The sequence below is a fragment of the Mauremys mutica genome, chromosome 6, assembly GCF_020497125.1.
Source record: "Mauremys mutica isolate MM-2020 ecotype Southern chromosome 6, ASM2049712v1, whole genome shotgun sequence".
NCBI lineage: Eukaryota > Metazoa > Chordata > Testudines > Geoemydidae > Mauremys > Mauremys mutica.
The window spans coordinates 116,929,531-116,952,245 of record NC_059077.1 but is presented as its reverse complement, the minus strand read 5'-3'; the positions used below and the strand labels follow the sequence as shown (position 1 = coordinate 116,952,245).

Sequence of the window (22,715 nt, the reverse complement as noted above, 5' to 3'; positions counted from 1 at the left end):
AGAGCGCTCCGCGGGTGTCGCGCCGCGCCCACGTAACCGAAACCACGCGCACCACCTTTCCCACGAGGCAGCGCGCGCGCGCGCGCTCCCGGAAACAATCCTACCTCTCCCGCCGGGCCGCGGGGCAGACGCTCTGTGTCGTTTCCAAGATGGCTGCCTCCTGCGGGCTCGTGCGTGCCTGGAGGCGGCTGAGTCTAGGGGTCCCGCCGCGCAGGGCATTGTGGGGCGGCATGAGGTAACCCCGAGGGAGCTGCTCTCGGCCTGAGGCGCCCGGTGCGGGGCCAGGCCCGGAGTGGGGAGGGCGGCGGCTTGGGGCTGGGCTGGGGCCTGAGTGCTCCGCCTGCTCCTCGGGGGGCGAGCGTCCGCCGCGCCGCGCCAGCCCCGCCCCCCCCCTCGCAGCCTGGGTCCGCGCGGCCCGCCGGCGGTTGGCCCTGCTCGGGCACGCGCTCGCGCTCCCTCGCCGGCCGAGGAAGGGATCCGCCGGACAGCGCCGGGCACCCAACACCGCTCACCCGCCCACCCCCGGCTTGTGCTGCTGACGTAGGGCTCGCCTGCACTGCCACGCGGTCGGCAAAACTTGTGTCTTTCAGGGGTCCTGTGTCGCCACCCCCTTGTCGCTAGAAGCTGCGTCGTGTAGACGAGCCCTCAACTCTAGACTCCGCGGGCAGCGTGGCCACCCTACCCCCAGGGCCCGGCTGCCCGACAGCTGCTACAGCCCCCCCGCAGTCGCTGCCAGCGCCTCCTTCTGAGGCCTCACAAAGATGCTGTGAAAGTGCAAATGACTACGGTTAGGAAGCAACAGCAGGACAGGAGTGAAGCACCTCCTGGCCTGTTTGACTGTGGCCGGGGTACTTGCTCGGTGAATATTATTGAAGGTGGCGTTCTGGAAAAAGCTGGGAACTAGGCTCAGAGTGCTAATGTTTGTATTGAGTGTATAGGCAAATCAGCGAAGGAAACAGCGTGCTCTGTCTTCAGTGCAGGCATGTGCAAGGGCTATCAAATTATGGAAGCGAAACCAAAAATGAGTGTGAATGGGGGGAGGAGGGGAATCTAACCTAAATGGAAAAGGACACTTCAATTCAGTAGCAGCTGAGAGATTTAAAATACTTCCTTCTGATTAACAGGAAGAAGGTGAGAGAACCAGAGGTGGTTGAAACAGCTGTTCTAGAACCACCCATCCTGGTCTGTCCCCCACCACGCAGTAGGAAGTACCTTCCCCCAGAGGATCTCCAGAGTCGTCTTGAGTCTCATGTCAGGGAAATCTTTGGACCCTCACTCTCTGAGGACTGGCAGAAGGCCTCACTAAAAGAAAGCAAGTTAAAGTATCGCCTGCTGGCGCAACTGGCTGCAGAACTAGGCCATACGGTCCCCAATTCACGACTCCACCAAATGTGCACTGCTGGGGATGTCTTAGCTTTCTACAGCACGCAGGTCAAAGATGCCTCAAAATTTGATGAGCTATGCACTGCAGAGCTACCCTCAAACCTAAAGATTATGTGGGAACACTGAGTCATGCCAGTCTGGGATGATGTCTAGGTGAGATTCATCATGGTGATGTCTACACATCATATATGCCATTGGGAGTTCATTTAAATGTCTTCAGATTTCAAGGACACTGCTTACTGCTTAAAAAATAAAAAAAAGCAGCTTTTGTTATGATGCAACAGTGACAGCTGGTCAGTAAAGAGAACATTTGTATCCCATCTATTCCGGGCCATACTCCTTATTTAAGGGTACAACAACACTGCAAAAACAAACAAAACTAGCAGATAGTTTCAGAGACTGGGTCAACTGGCTTAGACTCAGGGCTGCATGTCTCTCTTGCTGTGTTGACACACCCTACGAGGAATAACTCAAAACAACCATTGTCTTAACATTTTCAGGTATCACCAAGATTCAGTATTACATTTCCTAGTTAAGGGCTCCCACCATATGCTAGGAAACTGAGTTCTGGTCCCTTCGGCGGTTGCTTATTACAGTTTTCTCTCTATTCAGAAGTTTTCCTTACCACAGTGTAAGTGTGTCTCCAATAGTTAGCAGGGGTAGACAGTGGTGGTGATTTGATGTACATACCCATCAATGACATGAAACAAAAATGGAAACATTTTGTAAGGAAATGTAAAATAAATGACAAGGTGTGGAAATGTACTGGTATTGATTATGTGTGACTTCTGTCTTTCACAGACAAGTTTAAGTGCAAGGGTGGTCATCTGTAGATATGTGAGAGCATGGGTCTGGGGGAGGATGAATGTATCTACACCATCACACATGGTAAGCCTGGGTGGATTCCTTTGGGTAGGAGGCATTTGCAGGAACTTGTATTAACAGATAATGCAGCATTGTGGAGTAGGCATAGAACAGCTTGGATTCTCCTGTTCTAGGACTTTTTATTTGAGTGCAAACACATACGTAGTGTCATAAGTTTTGGAGTACAGTGGGGAGCTTCTGCTTTCAATTGCGGATTCCTATTACAAAGGTTATTTTGTTGCTTTAATCAACAAATTTCATAGTTATTACTTTATCACAGTTCCCCAAAAGTTACTAGGGAACTCATACTCCCAAGTTCATCTTCCCTTCCCAGTCCAGAGGAGTTCCAGCTTTGCTTCATGGTGATTCTTTTAATGGTTTAGGATGACACTTTAGTAGAAACAATGCTACTTCTGGTAGCTATGTATGTGGGTGGGCTGGGAGAGGTGTGTAGAAGAGTTAACTCACCATAGGTGCATCCTTTTGTGACTGGGCATGGCATAGCAGGCTCTCCTCTAGCACCTCATGCTGACAATCACTCTGGTCCTTGCAATGGTCTCCCTCTTCTTGTACCTCTGCTCTCAAGTCAGGTCACATTTAGTCCTGCCTCTTCCAGGGTAATAGGAAGTCTAACAAATAAATGTGTGATCCTTTCAGCCAGTCTGCCACCATCAATTCAGGGCCCAGTAATCCATTCACTCTTTTCTCAAGGTATCTAGTAGTCCATATCACCTTAGAGGCTTCACACCACCTTCTCAGGTGAACCCAGGCCTGCTTTCTACACTGAGTTCTAATGCAGGGACCCTAGGGCAGGCAGTCAAGGTTCACTCCACCAGACTTATTGCTACTATCCTTCCTACAAAACCTTCCCTGGACTTTCTCCTCACTGCGAAAGAGCTTTCTCTTTCCCTCCAGGCCTCTTCACTGCCTGCTGCCAAGAAAACGATTGCAGAGTTTCTCCCTATAGCCCCCTTCTGTTTGTTTATAGCTCCTCCCCAGCTAGGCTTCATCATTACTTAGGCCTGGCCCACCTCCAGGTACTGCTCAGAAAGGGTTAATGTGGACCCGAGCCAGGACAGTATACACTGCATCACATTTAGAAGAGTTGACTCAGCACAAGTACACTTCTGGAGATACCCATATCATACTACATGTTAGGAACTGTAAATGCATCATAGAAGATTAGGGTTGGAAGAGACCCCAGGAGGTCATCTAGACTAACCTCCTGCTCAAAGCAGGACCAACCCCAACTAAACTATCCTCACGTAAACTATGAAAAATCTTCATTAGTAATGCAAATACCCTTGATATCAGCACATCACATAGTGTGTGTAAATAGAGGGCATGTATCAAACCCAAAATATATAAATGTGACCATAATTTGTGGGAGGCAGGAAATGGTTGTGGGCTGATTCATAAAGTCCAAGGCCAGAAGGAAGCATTGTGATCATCTACTCTGACTCCTATATAACACAGGCCATAGAACTCCCTCAGAATAAGTCCTACAGCTCCAATAAGATGAAGAAACACAAAGGCATTGTTGGGTCCTTAATAACTGTGTTTACTAACTACAGGCGTAGCTATATACAGCCTGCTGCACTAGCAGCATCCTTAACTCAGAACATGGTGAGTGTTACTAAACAATTTACATAAGAATGGCCATACTGGGTCAGACCAAAGGTCCATCTAGCCCAGGATCCTGTCTTCTGACAGTAGCCAATGCCAGGTGCCCCAGAGGGAATGAACAGAACAGGTAATCAAGTGATCCATCCCCTGTCGCCCGTTCCCAGCTTCTGGCAAACAGGCTAGAGACACCATCCCTGCCCATCCTGGCTAATGGAGGATGAACTTATCCTCCATGAACTTACCTAGTTCTTTTTTGAACCCTGTTATTGTCTTGGCCATCACAATATTCTCTGGCAAGGAGTTCCACAGGTTGACTGTGCGCTGTGTGAAAAAATACTTCCTTTTGTTTGTTTTAAACCTGCTGCCTATTACGTTTACATTATGCCTTTGTAATAAAGATGTTCTAAATGCTGGAGTCTTGTTAGTGGGTCCTTATGAGTCAAGTTTGCAAGTACCTTGCAAAAAGTATTGGAATGGAGAACGACCAAATCCCATAGGGTTTCTCATATTCTGATGGAGGGCCCTAATTTCAAGGAGCCTAAAGTACATGATAAACTATGTATCTATAGCAGAGATGGGTAAACTGTGACCCGCGGGGCCCTCCTGCCTGGCCCCTGAGCTCCTGGTCTGGGAGGTTAGCTCCCAGCCCCTCCGCAGCTGTTCCCCCTCCCCCACAGCCTCAGCCCGCCCTGCCGTCCTGGGGCAGTGGCACCGCAGAGCCCGGCCTGACCCCGTCTCTGTGCTGCGCAGTGCGTGGCTGTAGCGCCGCCAGCCACTGGTGCTCCAGGCAGTGTGGTAAGGGGTCAGGGGAGTTTGGGGTGGTGGTCAGGGAGCAGGGGTGTGGATAGGGGTCGGGGTGGTCAGAGGGCAGGGAACAGGGGGGTTGAATGGGGTCAGGGGGGCAGTCAGGAAGGAGTGGGGGGTTGGATGGGGTAGCAGGGGGCAGTCAGGGGACAGGGAAAAGGAGTGGTTGGATGGGGCAGGGTCCGGGCAGGGGGTCAGGAAGGAAGGGGGCAGGCAGGGGTTCTGGGAGCGGTCAGGGGACAGAGAGTGGGGGAGGGTGGATGGGGCAGGGGTCCCGGGGAGCCATCAGGGAATGGGGGGATTGGATGGGACAGGAGTCCTGGGGGTGGGCCATCAGGGGAGTGAGAAGGCGGGGTGGCGGGGGGGGGGCAGGCCATGCCCCCCCCTTCCCTAACTTGCCCTCCATGCAATTTCCAAAACCTGATGTGGCCCTCAGGCCAAAAAGTTTGCCCGCCCCTGATCTATAGGAATGGCTTCACTGTTGCAATTGAGCCATCCGGGAGGAGAAAGGGAGCAGGCAAGTGGCATGCTGGGGAATAGCAGGTGTAGGAAAAGTGATGGCAAAAAGCACCAAAGTCGTAACTTGACAGAAAGCACTGGAGAGCTTTAATGTTTATACTAAGTGGACAGAAACTGGTTTTTAAACCAAGTTACCTGAGGGTCTTTAGCCTAAAGATCCAGGGATGGTAAACTATGGGGTTCAATTATCTCCCTTGGCAGCGCCATTCTGAAACCTCCTTTTTGTTACTTCCCTTCTCTCTCTCTGGAGCCTTCCTGCTCACAAGAGGGGACAGGACAGGAAGCTCGAGGGAGGGAAAAGGGGCTGGATTAGCAAAGAGATGGGGCGGGAAGGAGATAAGAGGAAGGTTGGGAGTGTGGGAAGGAAGGGGAGGAGATTGAATCTATTGGTCCAGCCAGCCTCTCCCCTTTTAATTTAGAAGCGGTCACTTACTACATAATCCAGCCATAATCCAGGGCTTCTCAGGGGGAAAAGCTCTTCCTGCAGGGCTACTGTGGAAACATGCTGAGCCATAGCCCTGCAGGACGCTATGGAAAAGATGAGTGAGGCTGATTTGCAATGAGCCAGAGAAGTCTTTGGGAACAGAGGAGTCACAGCTTGTGAAGCTAGAGAGTGCAGGTAGGAACTGGGCTCAAAGGCTTGTGCAGAACTGCTGAGCTCGGGGGCGCTAAGGACCAGCTGTTAAAAACTGTGCACAGCTCAAGCTGCGGCCAGGCACTCAGGTGCTTTTGAAAAGCTCACTAGGTGCCTAACTCCCATTGATTTCACTGATATTTGCATCTTCAGGGGGCTAAATACGTGTAAAAAATCCGTTCTTAAGTTTGCAGGAGGCTAATTTTCCTTAGCTGCATCCCAAGCCAGGAGAGGGGAAGAGAATTGTGCTTGGTGAGCGAGGCAGTCTTGTGAGCCTCTAGGGATTGAGGGTAGGTGTGTGAGCCTCTGTGGAATCAGCAATATACTCAGGAAATGTCTTTGTGAGCGTGTGTGTTAGCAAATAATTAAGAGAGAATGTCCTGTGTATAAGCAACGGGTAATTAGCTAAAGGCAAAGTCTCAGGTTCCCAAAACAAGTGGCATCATTAATACAAAGAATGGATTTAGGAGTCAGGGCAGTGTGGAAGCAGTCCTGGCTCTGATAGGCATGGCACTTGAGTGCTCTGTGCCACAAATGTAAGTCACGCTGAGACCTGGACATATTAGTTTTTTTCCTAGTTGTGGATTTGGAAAATGAGCAATCGTTTCTAGCGCGTGGCAGTGCATTCTGGCAGAAGATGCTCTGGAGGATGAAAACACAAACACAGATGCTTGCATGAATGCTTGTCAAATGCTCTGAGGTCCTGGCACGGAAGATGCTAGAGAAGTACAAAGCATTACTACTATTTCTGCCCAGCATGCTATACCTCAAACTCTGCTATCACTGCAGAAGGGGCACTCAGTACCTAAGAAAACAGAAAAAGCAGAGAACCAGTTGACACAAATAAAGTTGAGCACTTTGGGCATCAAATAAATGCTTTAACTGATACAGGCTTTCATAGTATCTTTCTGCTTCGTTCTGGAAAATAATCAGCTCTCAAACCTTTCCTCTAAGGCCGCATAATTCAGAAACCCTCAGTTTCAGCTAGAGATGAGCCTGGCCTCTAACTCGCTCTGTTTTAGGTATTTACAGAGCACCAGTCCCTAAATTGTCTTGGCGCTGTAACATACTGAAAGAAAAGAGGAACAAGTTTCAAACACAAGTTGTCTCTACTCAGTGTGATCTCAACACATTCTCCCTCAAACCCTGAGAAATGTGGTGTGACGTTGCACTCCATATGTTTATGGAAATATGCTGATGAGTGTAAATATAATGTAACTGGAATATGCTTTATGCAAAAAGTCTCATATTGTATTATTACAAAGCTTATGATCTACTGAGTGTGTTCATCCTATTTGTTTGCCTGTATTATTTCTATGTCTGGAGTTAGGAGAGTAAGGCCTTGGCTACACTTGAGAGTTACAGCGCAATAAAGCCGCCCACAGCACTGTAACTCACTCCCCGTCCACACTGGCAAGGCACATACAGCGCTGTATCTCCATGGCTACAGCGCTGCAGGTACTCCATCTCCCCGAGAGGAATAACAGCTGCTGCGGAGTGTCTGAGACGCTGGTGCTCCAGTGTAAACAGGGAGTAACCTTATTACACAGTGATTGACCACTGGAAACTCCCCATAATCCTTTTAAGTGCAGGTTCCTCTCCTCATTTTGTTGTGATGCCTCTCTTCGTTTTGTTGTGAACTCTGGGCTCCAGGAGCTGCTTATCAAAAAACAAACACAGCTCCTGTTTGCTGTGAATGAGCAGAGGCAGCCAGGGGGGCTCCCTTTGGAACGCCCACAGCTATTGTTTGCTTGAAGAGAGAGGCGGTGGGCGGTGTGGGGGTGGAGGGTCCCTTTCAGAGATTGGCTGCTTATCGGGTCTGTGAGGAAAAATAAACAGCTGCTGTTTGCTTTCAGTGAGTGAGAGAGGAGTGGGGGGGGGGGGGGTTGGAACTTGCAAGGCAGGGTGCTGACACAGTGTTGGCTCCAAAAATCCACTCTCTCTCCCCCCACGCTCCCTGTCACACTCCACACACGCCCCCCCCTTTGAAAAGCACGTTGCAGCCACTTGAACGTTGAGATAGCTGCCCATAATGCAGCGCTCCCAATGCAGCTGCAAATGTGGCCATGACAGTGCGCTGGCAGCTGTCAGTGTGGACAGACTGCAGCACTTTCCCTACTCAGCTGTATGAAGACAGGTTGAACTCCCAGCGCTGTACAGCTGCAAGTGTAGCCAGACCCTAAGATATAAACTTGTATTACTAATGTAAACATGTTAAGTGGAAGCCATTAAAGGTGCTTCAGAATCAATAAGCTGTGAGTGGGTTTGTTTACCTGCAAGCCTTCCTATGTACCTGTCTTCCAGCTACTAGGCTGTGAAGGAGATCTTACAGTGACATGTGATCATGTCACCTGAACTGGAATCCATCTTAAACCTGGCACTTTTCCATTTAGAAGGAGGGGTGGGAACCCAGAGAGAGACACAAAGGATTCCTGCCTTGTGCCAAAGCAATAAAAGGGGGTGGAACTGAACAAATGGGGGCTGCCAGTCATGAGAAATCCCCTAGCTACCACTTGAGCTGAAACAAGGACTGTACCAGGGGAAAGGATTGGGCCCAGACTAGGAAGGAGTCTAGTCTGTGAAAGAAGCTTATTGGAACATCTCTGAGGGTGAGATATTACCTGTAATCAGTTTCTTAAATGTATTAGACTTAGACTTGCGTGTTTTGTTTTATTTTACTTGGTGACTTACTTTGTTCTGTCTTATTACTTGAAACCACTTAAATCCTACTTTTTATACTTAATAAACAAAAGTGATCTTATTAATGAACTCAGAGTAAGTGATTAATACCTGGGAGAGCAAACAGCTGTGCATATCTCCCTATCAGTGTTATAGAGGGTGGACAATTTATGAGTGTACCCTATGTAAGCTTTATATAGAGTAAAATTGGATTTATTTGGGGTTTGGATCTTCTTGGGAGCTGGGTGTCTCGGTGCTGGGAGACAGGAGTACCTGATGAGTGGTTTTCAGTTAAAACTTGCAGCTTTGGGGACATGGTTCAGACCCTGGGTCTGTGTTGCAGCAGGCTAGCATGTCTGGCTGAACAAGGCAGGGTTCTGGAAGTCCCAAACTAACAGGGGAAATGGGCTCAGAGGTAGTTTCAGCACGTCAGGTGACAGTCCCAAGGGGGTCTCTGTGACCAAACCCATCACACATGGTTCTTGCACCTCCAGCACATTGCTATTTACATCTTAATGGGGTGTGGAGGTTGCAGTAAAAACTATTCCAAGCAGAGAACTAGCAGATGAGCCCCTTGTTCTATGATCAACAATCCCTGTGGCATCCAGAAATCCTGAGCCCCACAATCAGATGAGCTGTTCCATGGTTTTTTCATGAGTTTCTTTGAACCGTGAGCTCCACTCAGACCTTTGATTCAGTGATGCTGTGGTGACTGCTGCTGAAACCTCATATTACACCACATAGCCACAGGCACAAGTGCTTCTCACGGTGCACAAGCATTCACACCATTGTGATTGCATTTGCTGTGAGCAAGACGAAGTATTACCAGGCAATGGGCTGGATGGCCTGACTTAATCGGAATCTTCCATGCCTACCTCCTATTTCAGCACACTGTAGTTTAACCATCTGGTATTCCTACTTTCATCCTTTCATCTCTCCTTGTTTCCCAGGTACATGAGGGCTATCGGCAGCCCCTGCTTTAGCAATGATCAGGCTCATAGTCACCCCGAAGATATCCCTTGCTGATGAACCACTGAAAATCCAGGTCTCTGGCTTGCCCCCCTCCCAGCTGGTGACCCTCCAAGCCTCTCTGACCGATGAGAAAGGGGTGCTCTTCTACTCCCAAGCACTCTACTGGTCAGATCAGGCTGGAGAAGTGGACCTGGAGTGGGCTGCTGCCACTGGAGGGGATTACACAGGTGTGCAGCCCATGGGTCTGTTTCAGTGCCTGAAGCCAGAAAAGCTGTTCCATAGGCTGATAAAGCGGGATGTGATGCAGAGTCCCTTCCGGGTCCGCCTGGACTTGTTCGACTCCCATCATTTGTTTTCCTCACCCCGCGATCAGCCTGCAGCCAGCCAGACTGTGGAGAGGTGGTACGTGGCACCTGGAGTAGAGCGGGTCCAGATCAGAGGCAGCAGAATCCGCGGAGCCCTCTTCCTCCCTCCAGGTGAGAGAATCAATCCCCATCTCCTCGGTTCTAGAATGGGGAGAATGGGCCATAAAGGAGAACTTGATTCAGCAAGGGTTGCTTTTTCTCTTCACGACGGGTCTGCCAACTGATTGCAATCTCCTCCAATGTATTTGTTTGCCAGATAATTTCTGTGACTAATTCCCGGCCTGAAGATTTTCCCAGCAGTTTGTCATGAGCACTAGCAAATGCAGCAAATCTCAGCTGCATTGGCTAGTGCGGCAGAGCTCTGACCTTGTGCCCGTGGGTCCTGCGCTTCCAGGCGGTTTATGTTAGCCTCAGGGGCTCACTGCAACCCTCCACGTAGCCCTTCTCCCTCTAGGGCCAGGGTTACAGTCTACTGAGCCCTTCTCATCATAAGCCAGCAAGGAGGTTGGCGAGAGAACTCCCACAGTCTCTGTTGTCCCTACGAGGCGTGTTTCAGAACAGTTTAGCCTCCTGTCCTGACAGGGACCTGTCTTCCCTTCCCCGGAGATGTTCCTGTAGTGGTGGGTTGGGGGGGAACCTGGGTCCTCCCTCTACTCCGGGTTCCGGCCCAGGGACCCTAATGGTAGGGACCCAGGTAGGGACCATTGAATTGTGGAGGTAAATGTGTGGTTGCACAGGTGGTGTCGAAGAGAGGGCTTTGGATGTTGTTCCAGGAAGAAGGATTGCTAGGAAGAGATGGGATCCACATAACGAAGAGAGGGGAGAGTATCTTTGCAGGCAGGGTTGCTAACCTCGTGAGGAGCGCTTTAAACTAGGTTTGCTGGGGGAGGGAGACCTAAGCCTGGAGGTAAGTGGGGAAGTGGGATACCGGGAGGAAACACAAGGAGGAGGGTGCCATAGGGGAGGCCTCCTGAGTCATACTGAGAAAGTAGGGCAACCAGCTAGTTATTTTAGGTGCTTGTACAGGAACGCAAGAAGCCTGGGAAACAAGCAGGAAGAACTGGAAGTCCTGGCACAGTCAAGGAACTATGATGTCATTGGAATAACAGAGACATGGGGGGGTAGCTCACATGACTGGAGCACTGTCATGGATGGGTATAAACTGTTCAGGAAGGACAGGCAGAGGAGGAAAGGTGGAGGAGTTGCACTGTATGTAAGAGGGCAGTATGATTGCTCAGAGCTCCAATATGAAACTGGAGAAAAGCCTGTTGAGAGTCTTTGGGTTAAGTTTAGAGGTGGGAGCAATGTGGTGGGCACTCGCTATAGACCACCAGACCAGGAGGATGAGGTAGACAAGGCTTTCTCCGGACAACTAACAGAAGTTTCCATATCACAGGCCCTGGTTCTTATGGGGGACTTCAGTCACCCTGGTATCTGCCGGGAGAGCAATACAGCAGTGCACAGACAATCCAGGAAGTTTTTGGAGACGGTTGGGGACAACTTCCTGGTGTAAGTGCTGGAGGAACCAATTAGCTCCCATTATCCTCTTGATCTGCTGCTCACAAACAGGGAAGAATTGGTAGGGGAAGTAGAAGTGGGTGGCAACCTGGGCAGCAATGACCATAAAATGGTTGAGTTCAGGATCCTGACAAAAGGAAGAAAGGAGAGCAGCAGAATACGGACCCTGGACTTCAGAAAAGCAAATTTTGATTTCCTCAGGGAACTGATGGGCAGGATCTCCTGGGAGGTTAATATGAGGGGGAAGGAGTCCAGGAGAGCTGGCTGTACTTTAAAGAAGCCTTATTGAGGGCACAGGAACAAAGCATCCCGATGTGCAGAAAGAATAGCAAATATGGCAGGTGACCAGCTTGGCTTAACAGAGAAATCTTCGTTGGTCTTAAACACAAAAAGGAAGTTTACAAGAAGTGGAAACTTGGACAGATGACTAGGGAGGAGTATAAAGATATTGCTCGAGCATGCAGGGGTGTACAATGGAAGGCCAAAGCACAATCGGAGTTGCAGTAGCAAGGGATGTGAAGGGTAACAAGAAGGGTTTCTACAGGTATGTTAGCAAGAAGGTGGTTAGGGAAAGTGTGGGACCCTTACTGAATGCGGGAGGCAACCTAGTGAGAGATGACGTGGGAAAAAGCTGAAGTACTCAATGCTTTTTTTGCCTCGGTCTTCACAGACAAGGTCAGCTCCCAGACTGTTGCACTGGGCAGCACAGTATGGGGAGGAGGTGAGCAACCCTCAGTGGTGAAAAAACAGGTTAAGGACGATTTAGAAAAGCTGGACATGCCCAAGTCTGTGCATCCGGATCTAATGCATCTGAGGGTGCTGAGGGAGTTGGCTGATGTGGTTGCAGAGCCATTGGCCATTATCTTTGAAAACTTGTGGCGATCGAGAAAGGTCTCGGACGATTGGAAAAAGGCAAATATAGTGCCCATCTTTAAAAAAGGGAAGGAGAATCTGGGGAACTACAGATCAGTCCGCCTCACCTCAGTCCCTGGAAAAATCATGGAGCAGGTTCTCAAGGAATCCATTTTGAAGCACTTGGAGGAGAGGAAGGTGATCAGGAACAGTCAACATGGATTCACCAAGGGCAAGGCATACTGACCAACCTGATCACCTTCTGTGATGAGATAAGTGGCTCTGTGGATATGAGGAAAGCGGTGGATGTGATATACTTTGACTTTAGCCAAGCTTTTGATACGGTCTCCCACAGTATTCTTGCCAGCAAGTTTAAAAAGTATGTATTGGATGAATGGACTAAAAGGTGGATAGAAAGCTGGATAGCTTATCAGGCTCAACGGGTAGTGATCAACGGCTCCATGTCTAGTTGGCAGCCAGTATCAAGCGGAGTGCCCCAGGGGTTGGTCCTGGGGCTGGTTTTGTTCAACATCTTCAGTAATGATCTGGATGATGGGATGGACTGCACCCTCAGCAAGTTTGCGGATGACACTAATCTGGGGAGAGAGGTAGATAAGCTAGACGGTAGGGGTCCAGAGGGTCCAGGGGGTCCTAGACAAATTGAAGGATTGGACCAAAAGAAATCTGATGAGGTTCAACAAGGACAAGTGCAGAGTCCTGCCCTTAGGATGGAAGAATCCCAGGCATGGCTGGGACCGACTGGCTAAACAGCAGTTTAGGACAGAAAAGGACCTGGGGATTACATTGGATGAGAAGCTGGATATGAGTCAGCAGTGTCCCCTTGTTGCCAAGAAGGCTAACAGCAGATTGGGCTGCATTAGTAGGAGCATTGCCAGCAGATCGAGGGAAGTGATTATTCCCCTCTATGCGGCACTGGTGAGGCCACATCTGGAGTATTGTGTCCAGTTTTGGGCCCCCCACTACAGAAAGGATGTGGGCAAATTGGACAGAGTCCAGCAGAGGACAATGAAAATGATTAGAGGTCTGGGGCTCATGACTTATGAGGAAAAGCTTAGGGAACTGGGCTTATTTAGTCTGCAGAAAAGAAGAGTGAGAGGGGATTTGATAGCAACCTTCAACTGCCTGAAAGGGGGTTCCAAAGAGGATGGAGCTTGGCTGTTCTCAGGTGTGGCAGATGACAGAACAAGAAGTAATGGTCTCACGTTGCAATGGGGGAGGTCTAGGTTGGATATTAGGAAAAACTATTTCACTAGGAGGGTGGTGAAGCACTGGAACGGGTTACTTAGGGAGGTGGTGGAACCTCCATCCTCAGAGGTTTTTAAGGCCCGGCTTGACAAAGACCTGGCTGAGATGATTTAGTTGGGGTTAGTCCTGCTTTGAGCAGCGGGGTTGGACTAGCTGACCTCCTGAGGTCTCTTCCGACCCTAATCCTCTATGATTCTGTGAATCCATGCTTCCTTTTCCTTGTTTAAGTCTCTGGTTTTCACTCATTTTATCTTCCTTGTTCTCCTCAGGGGAAGGTCCTTTTCCAGGGCTGATTGACATGTTTGGTGGCATGGGTGGACTCATTGAATTCCGAGCCAGCCTCCTTGCCAGTCGTGGCTTTGCTGCACTGGCCCTAGCTTACTTTGCGTATGAAGACCTGCCCAGTTTTCTAGATGAGGTGGATCTGGAATATTTTGAGGAAGCTGCCAACATACTCTTGGAACATCCAAAGGTACTTTCTGCTCACGGATAAGTTCTATATCTTGTCTCCCTATCACAACCACTGCTGAAGAAAGCCAACAAACCTCCATAAGGTGTAGCTTGTGTCTCTAAGTATATAACTACCTTGCAAAAAGCAGTGTGTTCTTAACTTGGGTTAGCTGACCCAGGTTAGAAGAGCTGTGAGGTCACAGCAACGTGACTTAACTCAGGTAAGTAGTTCAAGGTCATCCCCATTCTCCCATATAATCTTTAACTTGAGTTACTAACCTGAGTCATAAGCTGAATTGCTGTGTCGTCACTGCTATTTTAACCCGAGTTAGCTAATGTTGGTCAGCTAAGCTGAGTTAAGAACACACCATTTTTTTGCAGTGTAGACATATCTTGAATTACTGCCTGGTCCATATTGCAACTCCCTGCTAGCCCCGCCATCAACGGGGTATTCTTCCCCACTGTCACACCTTCCAGGGAAGACAAAGATGACCAACTGCAAGTTTTATTCTCCTCCTGTTGAGTATGCTCAAAGGTGCTCCAGACTTCATCTTATCTTTGGCCTTCTGACTAGATCACGATCTTCTCTGCTTCACAGAATGGGTCCTGTTGGGTCTGTAGTAAAACTAGCTCTGCGTTCAAAGAGGAACATGTCCTATCATTTTGAGTCCCACCCAGCGTTCGGCACTACAGCTTGTTACTGAGCAAGGCAATAGGCTTTTTATCTAACATTTTTTGGGAGCAGGGAATGCAATGGGATTTCCAAGGGAGATGGAATAGACAGAACCTCATCTTCTTCTGAAGGATGACATGGCTAGTGGTACAACCCCATTCTCTTCCCTCATATTGCTCAGCAGAGTTAACATCACTAGGTCAAGCCCCTGCCTGCTATCTCAAATGTCTGCCCAGCTATCAACAAGCACATATGTAATCAAAGTTGTTGTTTTTTTTAAAAGCAGAGGTGGTGATGGTGGTGGTAGGGAGACAGAGAGCTAATTTCCAAGGTAATTATGACAGCCACATTTAAACTGGAAAGTATGGGGAGTGGATACATAGTTCTGGAGATGGAGATCGCAAGATGGACATTTGCAGTTAATACTTATAATTGCACATTTAATTTAATTGCACAATTGCATGTAGAAAGCTGAATATTTACATACATCTAACTGGCCATGCGCAAATACAGTCTGCATTTGCTGTCTTGGTGTTTGCCTTGCATAATTTAAGGTGCAGTGGTGAATATCTATCTTTCAAACTTATGTCAGTTGGATGCTTATGTTATCTTGACTTACTAGTGAAGATCCAGATATCTTAGTGATGGCCACACTAAATATACTTAGATAAGACTGTCACTGTTGTGCCACTTGATCAGAGAACAGGAATTATTAAAGGGAAGAACAAACACACAAAGGCTGGATATTAATTTAATGTTTAATGTATTTCTTTATGGCGTGTTTTCAGGTGGGAGGAGCAGGAATTGGTGTGGTTGCAACCTGCAAAGGTGCTGAGATTGCCCTGGCAATGGCAACGTTCCTACCACAGATCACAGCTACCGTTTGCATTAACGGGACCAATGCCATCCATGGGACTGCACTGCGCTACCGTGATCTCCACATCAGTCCAATACCTTACAAATTAGAGTGTGTGCGGCAAATGCCCCTGGGGCTGCTCTCTTTCTTCAGTGTCATTGGGGATACTCGAGCAGAGGCAAATCAAGGTAGCATCATCCCTGTTGAAAAGGCCCAGGGTCAGCTCCTCTTCGTCGTGGGAGAAAGCGACCAGAATTACAACAGCAAAGCATATGCTGAGGAAGTGATGGAGAGGATGAGGAGACATGGGAGAAAGAACTGCACCCTGCTGTCTTATCCAGGCGCTGGGCACCTGATAGAGCCCCCGGGGTCCCCATTCTGCCCCTGCTCATGGACCACCTTTTTCGTCTTGCCCTTGATGTGGGGAGGTGAAGCCCAACCCCATGCCGCAGCACAGGAACATTCTTGGAGAGAGATCCAAAAATTCCTTTGGCACCACCTGTGCCCAACAGGAATCAGCAAACTCTGAAAACAGGGAGCCCTGGACCGAAAAGTTTCTGTGCCCCATGCCCTCCTGAACCCGATCAAGAACTATTGTAACAATCTGTGAATTCCGGATATCAACTGAAAGAGAAATACACCACGTTGGGGGCGAGGGTGCATTTCCAACCACTACAACGTGGACATCTTCTCTTGTAGGCCTGCAGCCAATAGCAGGTGGGAAACACAAATGCATGAACAAGAATGATTTGATCTAGTAGAAGGCAGACATGTACTTGGGGCCTGATCCAGCTCTCACTGAAATCTGTGGGAACTGGATCAGAATCTGGTAGTGGTTTCTATCTGCAGAGTTCTATGCAAAATTTTCCAGCTTTGCTTCCCAGCTTGAGTTTTTGCTTCAAGCGAATCCCAAATTTTAAGGGGAAAAATACTGAAATCACGGAAGTCGACTGTGATCGGTAGAGTTACCACCTTTCCAAACCAGCCCTTGACCAGATTCACTGGAAACTTGGCCCTGATTTCCCAGCCCTACAAGTCACAGGCAGTGAAACAGTTTCCCTGAGAAGTAGGAATGAGGATTTTTCTCTCTGACATGCAGCTGCACAATTAAACTATGCTGGAGACCACCTAGGCCTTGTCTACATTACGAGTTTTTGAATCCGTAACTCCCACCATGTTCAGCTTGACCAGTGGAGACTGCAGTGTAGACAAGTGGCCTTGAGTGTTTTGACCACTCTTATTTTCTAACCTTTTCTACACTGCAGCCTTAACTAGAGAAGCTGCAGTAAGGAATTAAGGGTCTGAAAATCAAAGTGCAGCCATGGCTAAGCAGGAGAGATCTGTACCTTAACTTAGACAGCTTCCATTGTTGCATGCAGTGCAGTTGTGGCCGTGTTGCTCCCAGGATATTAGGGAGACAAGGTGGATGAAGTAATATATTTCACTGGCCCAAATTCTGTTGGGGAGACAGACAAGGTTTCAAGCCACACAAAGCTCTTCTTCAGGTCTGGGAATGATACTCCCAGTGACACAGCTAAATGCAAGGGGTAACACGTCGTTTAGCGTAAGTAGTTAGCATCTATACACATGCACTCTATCTTGAATGGTCCCTTAGACTATGTGCTAACTGTGTGTGTGAAACAATCTGTTCCATCTTCTAGTTAGCTGGGATGCCTGGAGTTCCTTTCCCAGACCTGAAGAAGAGCTCTGTGTAAGCTTGTCTCTCTCACCCACAGAAGTTGGTCCAATAACAGATATTACCTCACCCACCTTGTCTCTCTAATAACCTGGAGAGGACAGTTCTTAAAAAAAAGTCTCCGTTCATCCATGTCAGGGAATCAATGGTAGAACTTTTCTCACTAATCTGGTTTCAGCTGTAGTGGGGCAGAACCGGTAAGAGGCAGACCTTCACACTTTGAATCTACCTCACCCAGCTGACGGAAACATGGTTCTTTCTCACCTCCTTTCTACTGGTGTTTGAAAATGGCTGAACTGCTATTGCAGAGAGCAGGTTAGAGAGCACAGGTTTGTCACATCTACGATAGCAGCAATAGAGAGGAGCATTCGCTCCTGGGAACCTTTGCTAGCAAGTAATCCTCTTCCTGGTACAGCGGGATGTAGGGGCCTGATCTAATACCCGCTGAAGTCAGTGGAAATACTCCCACTGATTTCATTGGGCTTTGGATCAAGGCCTGAGCGTGGAAACCTGAGACCTATCAGTGGTTCCACCGTAGGTTGCTCAGGAACACTAAAACCAGTCCCATGTCTACATTCTGTCATTCCCAAGGCAAAAAGTAGATTCCCAAGACAATACCAAGCCAGATGAATCATGGGTAAGGCAAGATACAAATAACCATCCCAGCATTTCTTCAAAAAACAAATGACAGAACCCTGGATGCAAGGTTTTTTTGTGACTCCCCACCCAAAATCTGTTTTGGAAAAAAAATACGGTATACAAAAAAGCCAAGAAGAACCAACTTGAAAGAGTCAGGTAAACATTCCAGTGAAAGTACAGAGAGGCTCCATTCCTTAAAAGGGATATATATCAGTTATCACCATGCTAGAAACACGAGAGGCAGGAAAACCTTAGGAACAAGTAAAAGCCACAAAGTGAAACTATTGCTCTGGTTCTGTTTGTTGTAAATGAGCTCCCCTTAGTTTATTTTTAATAATACTGTGCAAACTGTAAAAGAGCAGGTTTGTTAAAAACTCTGTACGATATGATTTACAAAAAATGCAGACTCAGCTATTATGGACTGTGCCATTTATTCTTATGGCTCATTGGAGGCTCTGAATGAAACAGCGTGAAACAGTGCCAGACCCCATGGAGATCATCAGGGCCAAACTGACCTCTTGGTCACACCAGTCCAAAGCCCAAATAACTCCCTTGACTTTAGTGGTTTTGCTTTTCATTTGGACCAGTGTAACTAAGGACACAGATTAAGTGCAAGCTTCATGTTATGACACCTGTGACAAAGTTCCTCCTCTACCTTGGTGGGTCCTGCGCTTATTGGCGGATTTGCTTGCCTCACAGATTCACCCTATGGGTCAGGAAACAGCCCCGAGACCTTCCCCTCTGGTAGAAGCCAGAGTCCAGGTCAATTCCTCCTGTGTCTGATCAGGAGTTGGGAGGTCTGGGGGAACCCAGGCCCTCCCTCTACTCCGGGTTCCAGCCCAGGGCCCTGTGGACTGCAGCTGTCTAGAGTGCCTCCTGGTACAGTTGTGCGACAGCTACAACTCCCTGGGCTACTTCCCCATGGGCTCCTCCCAACACCTTCTTTGTCCTCACCACCGGACCTTCCGCTTGTACTTCTCATTCCTCCAGCAGTACACCGACTCACTCTCAGCTCCTTGCACCTCTTGCACCCAGTTCCTCACACGCACTTCCTCTCCTCTGGCTCCCTGCCTCCCTTTGGCCTGACTGGAGTGAGCCCTTTTATAGCATCAGAGGGGTCTTAATTAGAGCCAGGTGCTTAGCAGGTTAACTGGAGTCAGGTGTTCTCATTAGCCTGGAGCAGCCCCTGCTCTGGTCACTCAGGGAACAGGAAACTGCTTATCCAGTGGCCAGTATATCTCCCTTCTACTACTCTGCTCTTCCCAACTGGCCTGGGTCTATCACACACCATAATGCAGTTATGAAAGATGGACACTCCCACCTCAGAAAAATACTGTGGAAATCCACAGTAATGGCCTCACGCCTGTATGGCCCTATTTCTGCCCTTAAATATGCACATCTGACTTCAAGTAGGAGTTGTGTGCGTATAGCTGAGTGGAAGTGGGCCCTGCACCAATCCTATTGTCAATTGGAGTACCGTGGGTCATCGTTGCAGAATATTCTAGCATTTTTTAAAGTGACCAACTTACTCTCACAAAAATCCATTAAAAACACTGACCCTATTATTTTAGTTATTCTCTAAGAATTAGCACAATCCTCCTCCTGCCCCAGCTCAATCAGGCCCTGATACAGCAAGAGTCTAAACACCTTCCTAACTTTAAGCACATGAGCTGTCCCATCAATTTCAAGTGGACTATTCCCATACTTAAAGATAAGCCCATGGTTAAGTAACTTGTTGAATCAGAGCCCGAGGGTTTATCACTTGTTGTCAGTACCCTCCGGGCTAGATTCCTGATCTTAGCCAAATCTGAAGTATCTGTATGCAGCTAAAACAGATTTACACTAAGATTCCTGCAATCAGAATCTGTCCCTTTGTCCGAAGCGTTTCCTATGCTAACAAAAGGTAAAAGTGAATTATTATAATTATTTTATTTCAATGTATATAAAACAAAAAAAAGTCTGTGTACAAATATCACATAACAACATCAACAAGTCCATAGATGTAGTTCCTCAGTGCACACTTTAAACAAGAAAAGAGGTTGGGTTCTGTCTGTTGGTTTGTTTTTTGTTTTTAAAATTCTGGCATAAATATATTAAAGCTGACAAAAAAATCAGGGCAAGCTACATCACTTCCTCATACAAAAAATGTACAAAACATCAGCCTCTAACTAGACATAACATAATACTGGTCGTCACAGTTGGACATTTACTAACTGTGTGTCTTGGAGCACTGTACTGAAGGGTAATAAAAATAGCTTCTCTTGCCATCTTCCAGCTCAGGTTACTTCAGTCATAGAGGCAGAGTGATTCTACAGAGAGGAAAATGAAAACACATGAGAGCTTTCAATACATTTTGATTAGGGTGTCTAGATACTTGAAAGGGAGGGGACGAATCTGTATACTGACTCATCAGGAAATAGTCCCTTGATCTCTAAGAGCTTAAAAAGAAAAGATCACAGCAAAGATATCAATACTGATTTTTAACCCGGGCCAAGATTTCCAAAAGGGACTAGTGATTTTGGGTGCCTAACCTGAGCCACTTTAAAGGGGGCTGGTTCTCAAAGTGCTGAGCACCAAAAATCAGGCCCCAAATTGGGCACTGCAGAATTGAGCTACCCACACTCACTGGTGGCTCTTGAGAATCTTGGTGCCCATCATATTCCTAATTTGGAATCTCTGGGGACTTCAGTAATAAATGCAACCCCAGGGAGAGTTCTCCCTTTCTTATGGTCTGGCCTAAGCTTTATCCATGGACAGGTGCCCGTGCAGCTACGAAGGAGCGTGACTCAAGATGCACTGGATGCAAATGTTGTCTAACAGTTCTGTCCTCAAGCATGCAGAGCTCTGCAGAAAATGGTCCAGCTGCCCATGCAAACCGTGCACATGGGGGCAAATAGGTAAAAGGGGGCATGCTGGGTCCTGCCCAGCTCGATGATCCTGTAGTGCTAGGCAAATTCATGTCAGGGGGCAAGGGAATGTAATGTAGAGCTGACCCGTGTGCACGGGGAGACTTTGGCAAACCAGTAAAGTGCTCGAAACCACTATGGCTTATTGTTAAAAGCAAGCTGTCGATTGGCCATTCAGAAGTCTCAGCTTGATCAACGCAGGAGGGGAGTGGGGGGCTTTGGGGTGCCACAGAAAGAGCAGCTTGACCCCGTGTCCTTCCTGATAAGAACTGTGTTGAAGTTGCTGATACCTGCATTTTAAAAGAGCAGGATGTGCCCAAGGATTGTCTATTGGGGTCTCAAGACTGCAAACTGGAAAAAACCCACACCTGGTTCATCAATAATCAGAAGGAACCTCTTGCTTGATCATTGAAACTGCTTCCTTAACAAGGTTTCTTTTAGGGACATGGCATTCTATTACTAATGTATAAATATGGGGAAAAAGCTTGAGATAGTTGGACTCATTTGGGGACTCTTCTGGACTCTCTTTGGACTCTCCCTCTGGATACACCTTGCGGTCCCCTCCGGCCAACGGAAGATTTGGCTGCCAGAAGCCTGCCGCTGTGTCACTCGAGAGCCACACTCAGCTTTGGTAATTATCAAGGGTTGGGGGTGTTTTACTAATCTTGTTGTGGACGTGTGTAAGTGCTTGAGACTAGTAAAGTTCAGCTTTAAGTGAAAGCACTCTTGTGTTGTCCTGTTTGTGCCAGCCATCTATCGGTCGGATGGCCGTGTCTCTCCTGATTTATTTCCTGACACCTCCTCGCACAGAGTAAAAGTTACCAAGAGCTTTGGGTTGAAAGAACTCCAGGTAACACGGACATAGGGTGGAATAAATCCAAGGTCATCCCCATTCTCCCATATAATCTTTAACTTGAGTTACTAACCTGAGTCATAAGCTGAATTGCTGATCCAGAGCCCACCGAAGCAAATGGAAAGACGCTTCGTTGGCTTCACTGGGCTTTAGATCAGGCCTTTTGGCAATTCTTGGCACCTAGAAAGAAGCCTTTGGCCTCCTTTATTTATGCCACATATATCAAAAAGCCCCAGATTTATCTGTATCTGAAAAGACAAAGCACTAATGTTTCCATATACCCGGCGTATGCTTACCAGCCTGGTTTTCAGGTCTTTTTTGACAAAAAGTCAAAATTTCCCTGAGGAAAATCCCTCATTTGCTGAACATCTGTAATATCTGTACATAATTTCATTTCTGCAGAATGCAGTGGCATTCTCTTAAGTACTAGCGTTTCTTTACCTGGAACAATATGAAGGACACAATAGCTGTATTTTGAAGCAAAAACCTGTTACGTTAGGCAGCCTGGAAGAAGTTAACTAATAAACTGCAGTTTCTTCATGTTCCTAGTAATTACAAAGTCTTCTTGGTTACGCTGTACAAACAATGGAAGTGAAAAGGGGAGCATCGTTGTAAATGAGAAAAAAAAATGTCCCGCTGCTCATCCTGGATTACTCAGTTGCAAACACATAGGAAGTTTCTGTTTTTCTGCTGCTGAGTTAGAGAACGGTTTGCTAGTTGTTGTTATTACGAAAGATGCTGAGCATCCCAATGGCCAATGAAGAGGGGGTGTGAGGGCTCAGGATCTGTCCCAGGATTAGGACCACTGTACAGCACATCTGAATCTGTGTTCTGGATTATGTACATTGGTGTCAGATTTAAGGGAAAGAGAGGCATTGTACGGAGAGAGTTGCAAAATGTAATGAGATGGAATTATCTACCTTCCCTCCCCTAATTCTCTGCCCAAGCACACAAGGAAAAGGTGAAAGTTTATTCCCCAAGCAACATGAGTGAAGATTCATTGTCATTGATTGCATTTGCTAAATCCTGCCTCTTCAGCTGTAGGTGTGTGTCTGTGGCATTTGAAGTCTACAAGGCTGGGACACAAGGGATATGTGAATAGATATGTATAATGGAACAAACTCATCTCTGGTATAACTCCATTGTCTTCTGTGGAGTTA

General features: G+C 47.7%; 3 protein-coding genes across 5 annotated transcripts in view; 2 read left to right on the top strand and 1 right to left on the bottom strand.

Moving 5' to 3' along the window:
- Positions 1 to 69: 69 nt before the first annotated feature.
- MRPL50 (mitochondrial ribosomal protein L50) lies at positions 70 to 2,148 on the top strand. Its single transcript, XM_045022510.1, has 2 exons — positions 70 to 235; positions 1,125 to 2,148. Exons 1-2 carry the CDS (start codon positions 150 to 152, stop codon positions 1,507 to 1,509), a joined length of 471 nt encoding a protein of 156 aa, XP_044878445.1. The 5' UTR covers positions 70 to 149; the 3' UTR covers positions 1,510 to 2,148.
- Positions 2,149 to 5,657: 3,509 nt separating this feature from the next.
- BAAT (bile acid-CoA:amino acid N-acyltransferase) lies at positions 5,658 to 18,213 on the top strand. Its single transcript, XM_045020205.1, has 4 exons — positions 5,658 to 5,815; positions 9,460 to 9,957; positions 13,752 to 13,954; positions 15,394 to 18,213. Exons 2-4 carry the CDS (start codon positions 9,495 to 9,497, stop codon positions 15,988 to 15,990), a joined length of 1,263 nt encoding a protein of 420 aa, XP_044876140.1. The 5' UTR covers positions 5,658 to 5,815; positions 9,460 to 9,494; the 3' UTR covers positions 15,991 to 18,213.
- A 477-nt stretch (positions 18,214 to 18,690) lies between these two features.
- PLPPR1 (phospholipid phosphatase related 1) overlaps positions 18,691 to 22,715 on the bottom strand; it is a 195,752-nt gene continuing 191,727 nt past the window's right edge. The window contains exon 8 of one of the 3 annotated variants that reach the window (XM_045022156.1): positions 18,691 to 20,105. In XM_045022156.1, the coding sequence (XP_044878091.1) occupies positions 20,073 to 20,105 (33 nt within the window). In that variant the 3' untranslated portion in view covers positions 18,691 to 20,072. The remainder of the gene's footprint in view (positions 20,106 to 22,715) is intronic. The other 2 variants (XM_045022158.1, XM_045022157.1) reach the window with 2 other exon arrangements.